Source organism: Oryzias latipes, chromosome 14 (genome assembly GCF_053564925.1).
Source record: "Oryzias latipes strain Hd-rR chromosome 14, Olatipes_Hd-rR_3.1".
NCBI lineage: Eukaryota > Metazoa > Chordata > Actinopteri > Beloniformes > Adrianichthyidae > Oryzias > Oryzias latipes.
Window position 1 is genome coordinate 11,970,546 of NC_136250.1, and position 15,670 is coordinate 11,986,215.

Genomic DNA, 15,670 nt, shown 5'->3' on the forward strand with positions numbered 1-15,670 from the left:
GAATACTTGGGATTATTTTCCTCAGAGTTCTGCACATGAATCTCTGAAACTTATTGTAACAACATTTTTTATGAGTTTTGTACAAACAACTCAAGAAAACGAAAACCTATGACACATAAAACAGCGAGGAGGCTTTTTGTTAGTAGCAAAAACTGGAAGAAGTGAAAAGTGAAAGATTTGAAGTGAAACAATAAAAGAAAGAAAAATGGCACTGTTGATGAGGAGGAACACAAACAAGGACAGCTTTTATGAATTTATTCTTTGAGGCATCAGCAGATTTACGTATGAAGTATAGAAAGAAACAAAGGCGATGCAGCCTACCCATAAAAAAGACTCCTGTTTCCATGGAGACCAAGGTTTTAGCAGGTTAACTTACAAGTGTCCAGTTTAGCACTAAAAAATCAATCAAAAAAACAAAACACTCATAATCAGTTTTCACCAAAGTGTGAATTTATTTAGTGATTTGTTATTTTATATATGTTCTCACAGTCAGTAAGAACTGACGCCTCAGAAGTCAGTTCAACCTGAACAGTTCCAGTCGACTTGCTATTCCCCGTCAAATCTGAAGCACCTCTTTCTGTGTGTCTCAGTTTAAACTCAGTCTTTGTACTTCCCCCAAACCATAAATATTCATGTTACTATAAAATTAAATAAGACTAAATGAGACACTTAGTTGTACATTTATCATACAATCTGCACAAATAAGAAATCATTTTTTGAAAAGTGTTCTTTCTTCGATAACACTGGCTCTTTGGCTCATTTAAAAAAAAAAGCTTCCTCATTTTCAGGAGTTAAAAACATTGAGAACACAGTAAGACTTCTTTAAAATAACAAGAAACTCTGAGTTTCTTCTTTGGATAAGAAATCAACGGCACTGTGAGGAGGTTTGTCCACGTTGTCAGTCTTTTCACAGTGAACTGCTATGAGAATTGAGAGTGGAATCTTAATCAGGTAAGTGGACTAAGAAGATTATTGACTCTAGTCTGCGCTCTCTGGCATGACTGACCACGTGCAAACAGCACAGACAGCTGTGTTCCTTATCAGAAAATGTCAGTGTCACAACATGGCTCGTGCAAATAAAAAAAAATAGAAAAAATGTGGAGCATTTAAGTCCATGTGAGCTTTAGTTTCCACCTCAACTTAAAAGCTAAAAAGAGATACATTTGATATGGATTGAAGAACCCATGCTGTATTATCAGAACGCTGGTCAGATGTCCTGAAATTGTAGCATGGTGAGTTTGTCCCTCTTCATCCAGTTGTGCTTCTTTTCCTTCCCTGTCTGTCTCGCCTTTATTTGAAGCAGCCAGAGCAACTCATCTCTCTGCCGGGGTTGAGGTGTGGTGAGATGGTGTCGGGTACCACAGATTTCAGGATGTCATTTTCCGTCGCCATCATGTGCTTAATGAGAAAGTTTGCAGCTTCTTTTAAGTTCAGGTTGTCCTACGGAGCAGAAACAACTGCCGTCATGATTAGGATAAAAAAACAAAAAACACACAAAAACCCCTTTCAGCTTTGTGATTGTCTACTGCCACCGCATATCTGCACACAAGGTCTAACTGAGCATGCTCAGTACAAACTTTGACCCTTGAGAATGTCGAGTCTTCGTGCCACAAGGATGCCAGCACAGCAGTGTGAACAGAGGATGTGTGAATGAAGACAACATTTGCAGTAGTTAAAGCCATGTGTGCATACTGCAGGGGGTTGGAATGTATATGTGTGAATATTATTTCCAATCTGTTATGCAAAATAAAATAAAATCCTTGCCAGCTCAAAGAGTACTGGTGCAGAAAAATCTCCATTTACACCTTTATTTTATTTTTAAGTTCTCACCACAACGATGATGTACAGCAGGGAGACATTAACAGAGTTCTATGTTTTTATACAGTTTTACTGCCACAAAAATATGAATTCAATGGATTTGTGATAACAAAATGGCCATTGAATTCTAATATGAGTGTCAGAAAATTTATAGTAGCGGGCAGTCTTTGGCGATATCAACAGGAATTTGTACTGCTTACAGAGACCTTATGGAAGAAGATCTTCCCTGGGAGTGTCCTTACTCTGTTGCAGAGGCCTCAAGGCTATTCTTCCTGACAACCTTTTATCTTCTTGATAAGCTAGAAAATTCACTTTTTGGTCACTGGGAATGCAAACTGTTAGTTTTACTCATGAAAATACTTTTTAGGTAAAAAACAAAAAGAAAAAAGAAAGCTTTAAAATATTCTGCACAAGTACTGCTGTAAGAAGGTTTTTTTTCTTGCTTTGTCTGCGACAGAGGTATATTTGCACCAGTCTTTGTTAGTACAAATACACAATAGTTGTGTGAATACTGAGCAAGCATTCTAACTGTAGGGATAATCTGCTACTTCTGTACATTTATGGACTCAAAATCCAGTGTCTTTTCAATTATTTCCATAATTCTGATATTGAACTTTTCATTTTCTTCATTTCAGTCTGTTGGTTAGTATAGTTCTGATCACTTTTTAAACAAATATTGTTTTTCCCAACACCTTTGGACCAATTTTAGACTTTACCAAACATTGGCAGCCTTTCTATGTTTTGTATAAGAATATACAATAAAATAGATTAGGATAAAATGTTATTGATCCCACAAAGGGGAAATTACTTGCTACCTTAGCTTTTAGTAAAAACAGCAAATAGATAATAAATAACGCTCAAAACACACTTCAGAAATGAATAACAACAATAGGCTAATTATTGCCCAGTGTTTATGAGGCGTTGTAGAGTCTAATAGCTGTCAGGAAAAATGTGACTCTGAATAAGTTTGACATAAAATAGCTACTATAAATAAAATTAAATACATTTATTAGATAAGTATTTTGTCATTAAAACAGCTAAACAGCTGATTGTTGGGTGTTTAACCAACCAAAAATGTGCAAAACTAATGAAGCTCAATCTGCACTTCAAATCTGCTTTGATCTTTAATATGTGCCTCTTATTATCCTTCATGTTTAATTATATCAAGCTGTATTAATAGGCTTCCATTTTAAAAAAATCAAATCACTTTGGAGAAAAAAGCTGTTTGAAAATTTGTCTTTTGTATAACCATTTCCTCTGAATAAAAATTGAAAGAGCGAAAGGAAGAACATGACGCACTCAGATGAAAATTGTATTTTTGTGGCACTTCTCTCATGATGGGCGACATAAACAAAGAAAATTAAGCTTAAAATTGCGTTTCTGAGTATTTCTTTGTTGTTCCTAATTGAGAGCAGATGAAAAAATGCCATTTGAAAAAGCTTGAAGATGTGAGACAGAAGCTGCTATCGGCGGACTACAAAGTCCCTGCTCCACTCAATTCTGATGCATTCACTTGTAGACAAATAGCTCCATGTACGTCTTCACTGTTCTTGTCCGAGCTGGCATCCGGCTCACAATTGTACGGTTTTACAGCTCCAATACTGCTCACCATTTTTGTTGCACTGCTATTGTTAGGTTGGGGTTGTGAGGGGCTGTAAGCTAGGGGGAGAGAGTGTGAACAGAGGGATGATGGAAAGTGGGGGCAGGCTTACTCTTGCTGCTCTAATGAAACTATGTCCTAAAAAAAATGACATTTTTTTTTTATTTTGCCATAAAATAGCTTAATCATAATCATTAATCATCAAGAAAAATGATGATTAATACTGAATTTCATGTAAATTAAATGAGAAAAGTTTAAAACTACATTTTTTCAAGGATATAAATGCTGTAAATTGGGATATGTTTTTTAGCTCTCCAGAATTTCTTTTAATTTTTTTTCCATTACTGACATAATAAAAAATAAAAAAAATAAAATCTTAGTTATACTCACCTTAGCTGATGTCTCAAACCAGCCTATAAAACCATGGTCCTTGCAGAACTGGTCCATTTTGAGGCCGTTGTTGGTTAGGTCTCTGATCTGGTCACACTTGTTGGCCAGCAGGACAGTGGCTATGCTGCTTCCATTGGCCAGCATAGCTTTAGAATCCAGGTCTTCCTTCCACTTTAGGACCGCCTCAAAGGTTGTGGGCCGTGTCACATCGAACACGATGAAAGCCCCCATGGCTTCCCGATAATACACTCGGGTCATGTTCCCGAAACGCTCCTGACCTGGGTTGAGCAAACACACCAAGAAAAGGAGCCTCTTCACTCAGTGGACGTAGCAGACATCAGTTTTACAATAAACAGTTCTCATTGTGTTTCTCTGCTTTTGAAGCCAAGTGCGTAATGCAGCTAGCATCAAGACAGGAGTTTGCTGTTCCAGGGTTTTAATGAGACAACACATTCCTGATGTCCGATTGTTGCACTTTAACAAACCCTGAATGCAGTTGTCTGTTTCTGTTTATAAAACAAGGTAAAACATTGCATAAAAATGTGAATTTTCTGCTTGTGGAATGGTTGCATAACTTTGCTGGCAATGGAGGAAATCTTCACCGGCTTTGGTTGCTATGTAACAAGAGATCATGTTTGTCCCCCAATTAAATTCTGCTTGCGGAACACTTCTTTTTTTAATGTTAAAGAAAAAATAAGGTTTTCCACAAAGAGAAAATATTAGTCTACATCAAAAAGTACGACTCCATGGACGTTCTGCTTTTCATTCAAGGTATTTGAGGTGACAGAAATTTTAAGATGACAAGCACTTTGTACCTCACATGACACAGTGCCATTTATTTCCAGCTTTACCTGACCTGTGTGCCAAATGAAATGTATCCTTAAAGCTTGAGCAGAATCATTCAGATTTTTCACACTTGTAACTTCAAGCAAAAAAATACATAAAAAAAGTGAATCTTATATTATAACACTGTTGAATGATGAATCCAGATGGGTTAGGGTTAAGGTTTGTGTGAGATTCTTTTTAGGCTACAGTGACACTCCTGCGACTGGCCTTTAAATTGTTTTCACATGACTCTATTCACGTGAAGTAACATCACCTTGAATGGATGATCGAGTAACAGAGGACTCTTCTTCAACAATTGTGTGTGTGAGAGAGAGAAAGAGAACTTCCTATCAGCAGATCCCCTGTGACAATGCACATTTCATAATTCTACAAGTCATGCTTAACTGTCAGCATGTAGAAAAGTGTTATCAGCTCAAACCATCAGCTTTTTAGGAAGTAACGTTGCTGCACAAGTTTGTGTTTTAAGAGTTTTAACTACTAGGCTAGGTTTTAACTACTTTAGTTTTCATGTTTTATAAAAGCAATAAGGAAATTCATGGAGTTATTTAAACAGTTACGTGTGAGCTTTCATCCAGCCCTGCTTTGGCTCCAGTTGATTTGTCGTTTTGGCTACTTGTTCTCACCTGCAATGTCCCACAGCTGAAGCCGGACGGTCTCAGAGTCCCAGTTCAGCACTTTCAGGGCGAAATCCACTCCGATTGTGGCTCTGTAGTTTGTGGAGTAAGTCTGGTGCACGTACCGCCTGATGATGGAGGTTTTCCCCACCCCAAGGTCTCCAATGACGAGCACCTTGTACAGGTGCTCTTTCTGCAGACTCCGCATACCGTTTGTGCGTAATGGGTGATTAGCCATACCGCCTGGCTGTCCGACGCAGAAGCTTCATGACACTCTGAAAGATGTTGTGTTTAGGTTCCGTGTGTGTCAGAAGGGTGGGAACCGCCCTCTGTCCGGAGCCTGGGGAGCGCTGTGGGGCAGAGCTTGGAAACTTGTGACATCGGCTCGCCTCAGCTCAGGAGTTACGCTCTGCGCACTTTGGCGAGGGCGCGGTTCCTGGAAGCACTCTGACTGTGGCATTTAATATAACACAGGCCCACGATGAAGGTTTTTGTTTCGTCAACATCCCCAAGTTTCATTCAAACATAATTTACTTGATTCTAACACTGCGTAAAAATAGCAGGCAACCGTCTATTCCAACTTATTTTGAAAAAACAATTAAAATTTGTGGATGTAATTTAAACATTTATTTTGAATGTAACCTCACACGTTTTATTGATTTATTTATTGATTTTTAATTTGCATTGCATTTTTAATTAGATTTTACCAAACTGTGGAGATCTTTGGCTAAGATGTGAAACATTTTATCAAGAAGTGAAGTCTAGCTTGATTAAGAATTAGTCGTTAAACGATTGCCTATCAACTGTGAAGTAATCACACTAAATGATTAATAGCTAAGGATGTTCTTTTAGAAAGGAAAATGCAACACATAAACGGATTTATTTTGAAACAGAAGGGTGTTTACATAAGGAAAGTCTCTATTAGGTGAAATCTGTTTGATTGTAACAGCAATCTTTCACTCAGCTTCTTTAAGAGGGAGCAATCTATGAATGAAATAATCGAAAGTACATTTTAAGCTTTTTTTTGGGAATAAGTTTCCCAAAACTAAGAAATTCCTCTTGCCGCATTGAGACAGTGAAGATTTTGGCTAAGGCCTGGGTGCTGACAAGATGGGGTGACATCTTGTAACAAGATGGGGGGTGGCACACACAAGACAGGGGCGTAACCAAAAATTTGAGGGGCTCAAAATTTCATTTAAAAATCTTGTTTTAAAGATTTTTTTAAATAATGATACTAAAATTGTCTCAAAAATTGAGGGACAAGTTGGGGGGACAATCTGGGGGGGCTTAACTGCAGCGCTGCGATTACATAATAATAAGGGCATGTCAAAGAAATGATCAGGTCTTAGGACTTTACAACATGCTTTTTTGGGTTTCTGTATTCTTCACTTCATGTTTACATACCCACAAGTGCTCCATACTGTTCACACAGGCAGAAAATAACTAATTTTAGTGCTTTGAATAACCATCAGTGAATATTAATGTGTGCAGTTTGTCTATTTTTATTATGTGTAGAGTGAGGTCTGGCTGCATTTCCAAATGAGACGTTTGTTTATAGGATAACATTTTACGGCATTGGTGAAACTTTTTCGGAATTTTATAAACAGTGACCGGAAAATGTTTTGTACTATCACTTTTAAATTTATTTGATACAATTATTATTAAAACAAACTAGTATTATAAAGTAACAGAGTAGAAAATGTATAAAATTACCTAAATGTCTTCATGCGTTTTGCACAAAACTACATAAATAAAAACATGATGTCAAAATGTTGAGTATAAAAAAGTTTGGCATGCAATAATTTAAATTTTTTAAATAAAATGCATAATTTATTTTTTAAAAGAAATTTCTACTAGAAATGAAATAGACTGTCACAACAAAAAAGAACAATCCCTTTGGATGGATTTCTTTAATGCGGGACAACCCTGTTTTGTATATTCCGGTTATCAGAGAGGAGGATGAAAAGATAAGCCAAACATTCTGCAGATTACATCAGTAGTTACTGGCACAAAGAATAGTATGCATCTGCATTATCTGAGTTGGCACAGATCTGCATGCAAATATGCTAAATCCTTATGATTATATTGCAAACTCATTTTAAAAATATACCAAAGTAACAAACCACATCAAAAGACAGCCTTCTGCAACCATAACAAACAAAAGCATGTCTAAAGCCTTGATTACTCTTGAAAAAAAGCAGAGAACAATAAGCAAGCAGAATGTAAAGATAGCTATAACTACAACAAAAGATGAACCAGTTTCTTTCTAAAGGTCGAAAAGCTGCAAAACCTGTAATGGGTCTCTCAACTATTTACATTTTATGAAGAGGCAGAAACCCCTTTTTTGTACAAGAACAATCATTTCCAGTAAAATGAAATGTTCAAGCATTAAATCAACAAATACACTCAAGATTAAATAAAAAAAAAAAAAAAAAACTTAGTCCTCAAAAAGAAAAACAATGCTATCCATTGCAAGGAGATATTGGCACATTTGAACTAAAATAAAGGCTGGAAGCATCAGGCATATCCACTTGACTGTTTCTTTTAAGTTTGCCTTTAAACACCTAAAGATGAATGTCATTATTTTTGCTACTATAAATACAGAGGTTTAACAAGGCAATGTTATAAAAAAATTCTTTGCAAACATAATTCAGAGAATGCTAACATGTATTGATTTGAGCCAACACGTGTGACAAGGGCCTGTTCTGCAGGATGAAAAGTGGCGGTCAAACTTTTTTGGTTCAGACACATCCTGAGAGTTATTTTGGTCCACAACAAATCACAACTCATTATACATTCAAGTCACAATTAGATAAGAGAATCCAAAAAAAAATAGCTCAGAAACTAATTGTGGGTTTCTAACCTGATAACGTTGTCCGCTGAGACTTGGAGGTGTAAAAGGTTTATCATTGCATGCATTTTTTCCTAAGTCCCCACCTAGAAAATATAAAAGTGCATTTTTGGAGCATTTTAGCTTTTTCTGTTCTTGATTATTACAACACAGAAAGTCAAGCTTTAGAAAGTACCAGCCTATCAAAAAAGGCAGTGTAGGAATCTTGTGTTTTATTGTTTTTCTTTTTTCAGGACGCATTTGCATCCAGAGCTAAAAACATGATAGGTTGGGTGAATTGATTTATATAATGTCAATTAAAAGCGAGGACATTAAAAAAAGAAAAGGCAAAAATTGTAAAAAATTCAACGGTATTTCAACAACCTGCTGTAAATTCAAACACCTAACTTTCTCAATTCTTAAGAAACATGCAATATTAAGACATATTTGCAATATTGACACAAACCAAAGAAATAAGAACACCTGATAAATGTCTGTTTTTGACAGTGGTGGATGAAGTTCCAAAGTCGAAAAAAAAACTGTTTTTCCTCTTCTGGTCATTTTAGCTCTTTGGAGTTTAAAACTGAGGTGTCAGAGAAAAGTTTTAGAAAGACTTTAGAAAATGCCCATGTTTTTAGATCATCGTAAAAGCAGTGGAACTGACGTTTCTTAAGATTTTGTTGGGCAGTGAAAAATGCACCTTTGCCATCTTATGAAGTCTTATGAAATGAGAATTGTGGGAAGCATACAGTCTCATCTAAAATGTGATTCTACAAAACTGCTATCCGTGTGCAGAAAGGCAGAAAACAGTTTCCGCAGACTGAGAAGACTCAGAATATTCCCAGAAGAGACAAAGAGGACGATTTAGAGTGAGGAGGAGCTCTGGCTATAATGTTTGAGCAGCAGCTGGTCATAGTCAGCCTCGGAAGCAGGGGAAATTGAAGGGGGTGAGCTGCCATCAGAACTCAGAGATGAGTCTCTAAAAGGAGAAGGTGGGGTAAGAGCCATCAGCTCCTCAGTATCTCTGGCTCGCCTGCCAGCCACGCGAGTTCCAGCCAGGTGCTCGTAGATCTTACTCGCTGGATTGTCACAGAAGTTGGGGACAGCCATCACCTCAGCGTATGTGGTGGCCGTGGGGGGGCCCTGCCTGCTTCTGGGCGTGAGGTACTGAGGTGCACCCTGGGAGGGATCCCCATCAGGTAGGGCTCCGGTGCAGGGAGAATTAACGGTGGCTCCTCCTGGAAGCATCATGGTGTTTAGCTCGCTGATGTTGGCCGTGAAACGGTTAACCACGCAGCTTATTTGGTCCATGATTGTGGCACCTTGAGTTTGGCCAATGTCACCCACACTTATGATGCTAATATCTCCATCATCAACAAAACCAACAGCCTGACTATTCTCCCCGCCTCTTCGTCTGATCCCAGCAGGATGCTCGGGTACATATGTTGGTAAAATCTGTGCCTCCTTGTCGCTGTCTTCTCTCTGGCAGACTTTTGCCTTTGACGAATGTGCACCGACGTCGGTCTGAGGTGACTGTGAAGGATAGCAGGGCAAAGTCTGAGACACCTGTGGCTCCTCACACTCCTCTTTTGAACCACTGTCCGCAGGAGCATCTTCCTTTGAAAAGGGCTTGATGATGGCTGTCTGATTCACTTCAACGGCTTCTTTCTTCTTGATGTGGAATGACATCCTCTTCCATAGGTTTGGTCTGTAGCTGCGCTCGTTCTGTCCCCAGGTCACCGATTTTCCATTGGAGCTGCAAAATATGGAGAAAATTGTGTGCTGGTAACCACACGACTTGATAATATTGTATTTTTTAACATTTTCTCAGCCAGTGTCTCTATTATCCTCTGTTCTATATTTTGCTTTTTCATGTCATTTTTTAATGTCTTTCCATTTTCTTTTATCTTCCCTAGAAAGAGAAATCCTTAAAGGCTGCAAGTTTCTTTTGGGAATATGTAACCCAAATGAGGTAGTCTTTTCTCAGTACAAATTATTTTTTCATTCTGGCTTTATTCTAAGCCTGGTGCAACCATTGTAGCTATGACAGCCTGAATGTTCCAATGTGAACAGTGTTTTGACAGATCTGTCACTTCCATGACATAGTTTACCACCCACAAAAACTAAAGACAAAAAGAAAAAGAAAATTCTGGTGGCTATGTTTGAGGCACTTTGAATTGGATCTGTGTATAAAAGGTACTGTCTTGCCTGCTTTTATCCATACTTCATATAGTCTTCGATTTTTCCATACCTGACATTATCCTGGGTAGATCCGCTCCGCCGGAACAAGTTGGCCATACTGCTTGAAGATTTGCCAGTTTTGGCTGCTTTTTTGGCATTGCCTACATGCATGCGCACAACTGTGGACGTGGTGAAAGCGCTGCGGACATTCTTTTCAGGTTTGGCAAGCATGATGTACACCTGATTAGAAAAAAGGAGCAACAAAATGCAATCATTTATAGCATCACAAGTTGTACAAATATAATGGTAATGAAAATTTGTGGTTTCAAAACTTTTGGTTTTAAAATCATCTACACAACTTGTAAAGATCAATAGTGTTTCAACAGAATACCAATTGGGTTTCAGAACACCCTGCAGCACAAAAGCTGATGTTACAAAAGTTGCAAATCTCATCAGTATTGATGTGGATACTGAGAAGTATGGATCAATTTTCATAAGATTTCATAAGAGCTGTTGTATAATGCTACGTTCAGACCGTGTTGCGTGTTCAACAACGTGCTAAAAGTACATTCTTGAGCACGTATTTAGCCCAGTGCTTCTCAATTATATTTTGCAAGGACCCCCCCTAGGAAAAAGAAAATGTTTTGCCTAAGGTGTACACACTGGACAAGCAGGGAGGAGATTCTTTCTGTATTTATTTTGCTACTATTTACTTGTGCATGTCCACCACCTACAGTTAGAAGATGTTTGGTGCGAAATGTCAAAGTGGTACGAATCTCGCAAAGTTTTTTCTTTCACAGCTCTACTCTATATAGCAGACTTAGTGTCATATAATTCCGGCCAGACACAAACCACAATTAATAATTTCTCCTCCATGATCAATTTTCAAAGTGTTAGCTCTTTATTTAAGAAAAAGAGAAGCCGTCCATATGTCACTATCAAATCCGAGCCCCTTGTCTCAGTACAGCCTGGTTTAACTTTCAATGAATGTTCAATGGCGGCACATTTTGTACGTAGAAACTTGTGTAGCGACGTGTGGACGCAAGAATTTTGATAGAGGGAGCACAAAATGCGTGTTTGCATAGACTTGAACACGCATTGGTTGCCTGGTTTGATAACTCTGTCCGATAAAAAAGTGAGGGTATTCTCCCAATTTCCTCTGGGTTGTGTTTAGGGCTCCCTGTTAATTACTACAAATAATACTTTCTTTAACAAAATCTGTTTTAATGTGCTTCCAGATTTTATGGTAATTTACTGTTTATATTGTAATTCAGTTTGTCAAACTTGGTAAAGTCTGCTTCCGCACCCTCTGCAGTGCACCTTAAAAATTCTCACTGAAATGGAAGTAACAAATATTTTTGAAATAAAAGTTATGTTATTTATATTGTTAATCAAAATTAAACATCGTCTTCAACTTTAAAAACTAAGTCCAGATGACAACCTTTTTTGATTTGATTTTAAATAGTTTATTTCAAGCAATCAAATAAGTATAATACACAACAACAATATAATCATCAGTTATCCATTCATACAATGACGAATCAAAATTAAGATAATTAGACATATTAATAAATTTTGCTTGAAAGGGAGTGGAAGGAAGCAAATTTATATAATCCCACCTTTACCTACCCATACCGTAAACATTTAATTACATGATTTATCATTATCCGGTTCCTAACTTTTATCTGACAGAATTAAGAAACCTGAAATATCAATAAAGCACATGAAAAAAATGAATTACTTAAATTATATAAAAAATAACTATTTTAGATATCAACATGGAAAATGCAGATCAACTATCCAAAATATATGCAGATTATGTTACTTATAAAAGTCATGCAGGGTGGTCCTTAAAAGTGGAAGTTGGAAATTCTAAGCTCCCACCCATGAAGTTGGTTGGATTAGCTGAGAAAACTCTCCTTGTGGATTTTGTCTCAATTGGACAATATTTACCCCTCCCTCAGTGACCTTGAAGTTTTCCCCCTTCGGGCCCTATGGGTGCGCATTGTCAAGGAATAAAAACAACATAAATTAAAATTAGAATTAGAATGAAAGTTTTAACACCAGAACTAATCTTAAACAATTTAATCTACAATTCTACATGTATGAAAAAGAACAAATATCAATGATGATGAAAATTGTAAACATTCAAAACATCCATTATATAACTGAGCATGCTTGTATTCCTGTTTGTTCTAAATGTGAAAAAAAAATCTTAAAAAGGCGATATTCATATTCCATATCCAATCTACAGTCTCTGTCCCAAATATTTGTTAGTGTTAACTTTGTCATGGTTTGAGTTTGTTGTGTCTTGTTTTCCGCTTTAGTTCTTGTTCTGTCTTGTTTCCTGTTTTATTTTGAAAGGTTTCCTGTCTTGTCATGTTTCTTGAGTTTTACTTCCTTTGGTCCCCATCTGCCCTGATCGTGTTCACCTGTGTCTTGTCTGCCCTGTCTGTATATAAGTCTTGTCTCTGCCTTCCTCCTGGGCTGGTCCATTAACTTCTGGTCGTGTGTTTAACGTCTTCATGTGTCTTCGTCCGTTCATGCCATGTTTCATGCCACGCCACAGTGAGTTTTTGTTTTGTCATCCTGCTCTGCAGCGCCTTTTGTTTGTTGTTTATTAAACCCCCTGGCCTTGGAACTGTTTGCCTCCCGCCTCTGCTTCTGGGTCCAACCGGCTCTTGAGCCACCCCCCTCACGTGACAAACTTTGAGACTGCTAAGCCTATTTATTGGCAGCCAGCTTAGTTCGCCTTAGTCTTCTGCTGAGGCACCATACCAGTCTCATTGAGGGAGGGGTAAATGTTGTTGGAATTGGAAAACAAAATACAAGGAGAGTTTTTTCAGCTATTCCAACAAATTTCAGGGGTTGGAGCTGAAATTTTTTTACACTATAAAATTTGAAAATTCAGCCATCTGGAAGGACCTACGACGGAGTTTTAGGGCCACGGTGAGGAAAAAAAATTCTGGCCAACGTGGCGAGATTAAAGTCGTCATGTCGACTTTAATCTCGTCATGACGAGAAAAAACTCGACACAAAGTTTCGACAAAAAAAACTCGTCTTGTCGAGATAAAAGTCGAAATAAAGTTTCGAGATTAAAGTCGCAATGTTGCGCGCGAGAGAGAAAAAAACTCGTAAATTTACGAGATTATTGTGGAAGTGAGAATGCAGAGCAGCAGGTGAACGCCGTGCAGCAGCAGATCAGACCGACTAAACTTTGTTGAACAGGTGAGCTGAATGTTTATTGATAACGTTCCAAATGTCTGGAAGCTCATTTGTTTGATTTACAAGTTATTAAAGTTTTATTTATTGATGGTTGGTTTGCAGGATCTCTGCCTCCATACTCTGCAGCCCGATGATGAAGCCATCGGTGTCCCTGCAGCTGTTTGCTTGAATCCTTTCTTCCTCCACCAAAGACCAGATCTCTATGTTTGTGTGATGCTTCCGTCTGAGGAGGAGAAGCACTTTTTGCCTTTTTCAACGTTGTAATGCTAATATAACAGACTATTTTCATTCATCTTTGTTTTTTAATGATCAAACGGGTCGCTTCATCTGCAGGAGGGGGCTAATGTAACACTGTTTACTTCCGCATTGGTGATCGGATGACAGATTCGTGACGCAATGTGACAGATGAACTTCAGGTTATGTGAATGAAAAGGAGAATAAAGGCTGCAGCGATCCTCTACACCCAAAGGTGTCTCTGAGCTCCTTATTTTACAAATACCCGGAAAGACGGCTCCACTAACAATAATCTGATTTTGAGTCGCCAAAAGGTTCAGAATCTCTTTCTGGTGGCCATAAAACTCTGTCGTAAACTCTTAAATACAAAGCCACTAGCTCACTAACATTAGCCATAACACTGAATACTCCTAAAAGACTCAGCTTCACTGCTCTCGCGCAACATTGCGACTTTAATCTCGAAACTTTATTTCGACTTTTATCTCGACACGACGAGTTTTTTCTCGAAACTTTGTGTCGAGTTTTTTCTCGTCATGACGAGATTAAAGTCGACATGACGACTTTAATCTCGTCATGTTGGCCAGAATTTTTTTTCCTCACCGTGGCCCTAAAACTCCGTCGTAGGACCACCCTAAGTATATGATTAATAAAAATAATACTATATCAGTAAAATAAACAAAAATAAACAAAATTTTATCAAGTATTAAAAGTTAAAATATGTGCAAAATTATGTTACATTAAGAAAAATCATGATTCAATTTTTCAATTTTTGGAGAAAGTGAAGTAATATCATTAGAAATCAGCTCGGAAACTGGCGGACTACAAGAACTACCTCAGGTTCAACATGAGATGCAGACAAAGCAACATGATCCCCAATAGCTTACAGACGGGCAAAGGGGTTAAATGACACAGAGCTGAGAACATCATGCACAGAGCCCGAACCCAACTTTTAAAGGACAGGTTTAGACAGACGCATTTCATCATCAACAACCTAAAGAGTAAAATGGAGAATCTACAGGACAATTTGGCCACAACAGACGTTTTTCAGAAGATTGTTTGATTCACCCAGGCGGCACATCTGGCACAACACAATAAAAGCAAGCAAAGGCAAATCAAGAACTTTCTGATCCTCACCAATCAACAACAGATCCTCAAGGACAGTCTCAACAGGAGGAATAGAGAGAACCATGCCAAAGCACTGATCAACAAAGAGAGGTGGTTTAAGAATATTTCTGACCACGAACTGACTCAAACGGAGAAAGAGGTACTATCCAAGGGGCTGAATTTCTCGGTTACACCCAATCAGATCCCCTTGGTAGACCTTATCACAGCCAGAGAAACGGCCATAAAGAGGAACAATTTGACTGGATCTCAAGCTACAGAAGTACAGCTTAAAATTTCGGCTGCACTGTCCAGTGCCAAAGTACCACCATCCAATCTTTTCCCAGATGAAAGAAAGGCCTTAACAGCTCCCGAGAAGGATCACGGTATCAACATTTTACCAGCGGATAAGTGTATATGTACTGTGATCCTGAATGCAGCGGACTATGAAGCCACTGAGAAGAGACCCAACCAGCCTCTACAAGAAGGTCATAAACTGCCTACAAAGGCTGGAGAGAGATCAAGTCATCGACAAGCCACTCTATTACAGACTGTACCCGGGTAATACTATACCCTGCATCCATGGCGTCCCAAAAATCCACAAGGAAGGAATGCCACTGAGACCCATTGTCAGCAGCACCGACTCTATCACTTACGTGTCTTATGATGTAACTTCCCTCTTCACCTGCATTCCCACCACTGAGGCAGTGATTGCAGGGAGGGAGAGTTTACTGGAGGACTCTGGAGGAGTTACAAGAAAGAACAAATTTGACACCAGATCACATCTGCAAACTGCTGGAAGTGTGCCTCAACTCCACATATTTCCAATTC

General features: G+C 38.3%; 2 protein-coding genes across 3 annotated transcripts in view; both read right to left on the reverse strand.

Annotated features, from left to right (window-relative positions):
- Positions 1 to 239: 239 nt before the first annotated feature.
- rab38b (RAB38b, member of RAS oncogene family) lies at positions 240 to 5,702 on the reverse strand. Its single transcript, XM_004076216.5, has 3 exons — positions 5,278 to 5,702; positions 3,809 to 4,086; positions 240 to 1,440 (listed from the first exon to the last, which is right to left on the reverse strand). The coding sequence occupies exons 1-3, from the start codon at positions 5,504 to 5,506 to the stop codon at positions 1,291 to 1,293; spliced, it is 657 nt and encodes a 218-aa protein (XP_004076264.1). The 5' UTR covers positions 5,507 to 5,702; the 3' UTR covers positions 240 to 1,290.
- Positions 5,703 to 7,163: 1,461 nt separating this feature from the next.
- The window catches only part of grm5a (glutamate receptor, metabotropic 5a), a 28,199-nt gene continuing 19,692 nt past the window's right edge, over positions 7,164 to 15,670 (reverse strand). For both annotated transcript variants that reach the window (XM_004076311.5, XM_078931113.1), the window contains exons 17-18: positions 10,350 to 10,519; positions 7,164 to 9,854 (exon numbers count right to left, since the gene is read on the reverse strand). In XM_004076311.5, the coding sequence (XP_004076359.1) occupies positions 8,963 to 9,854; positions 10,350 to 10,519 (1,062 nt within the window). In that variant the 3' untranslated portion in view covers positions 7,164 to 8,962. The remainder of the gene's footprint in view (positions 9,855 to 10,349; positions 10,520 to 15,670) is intronic.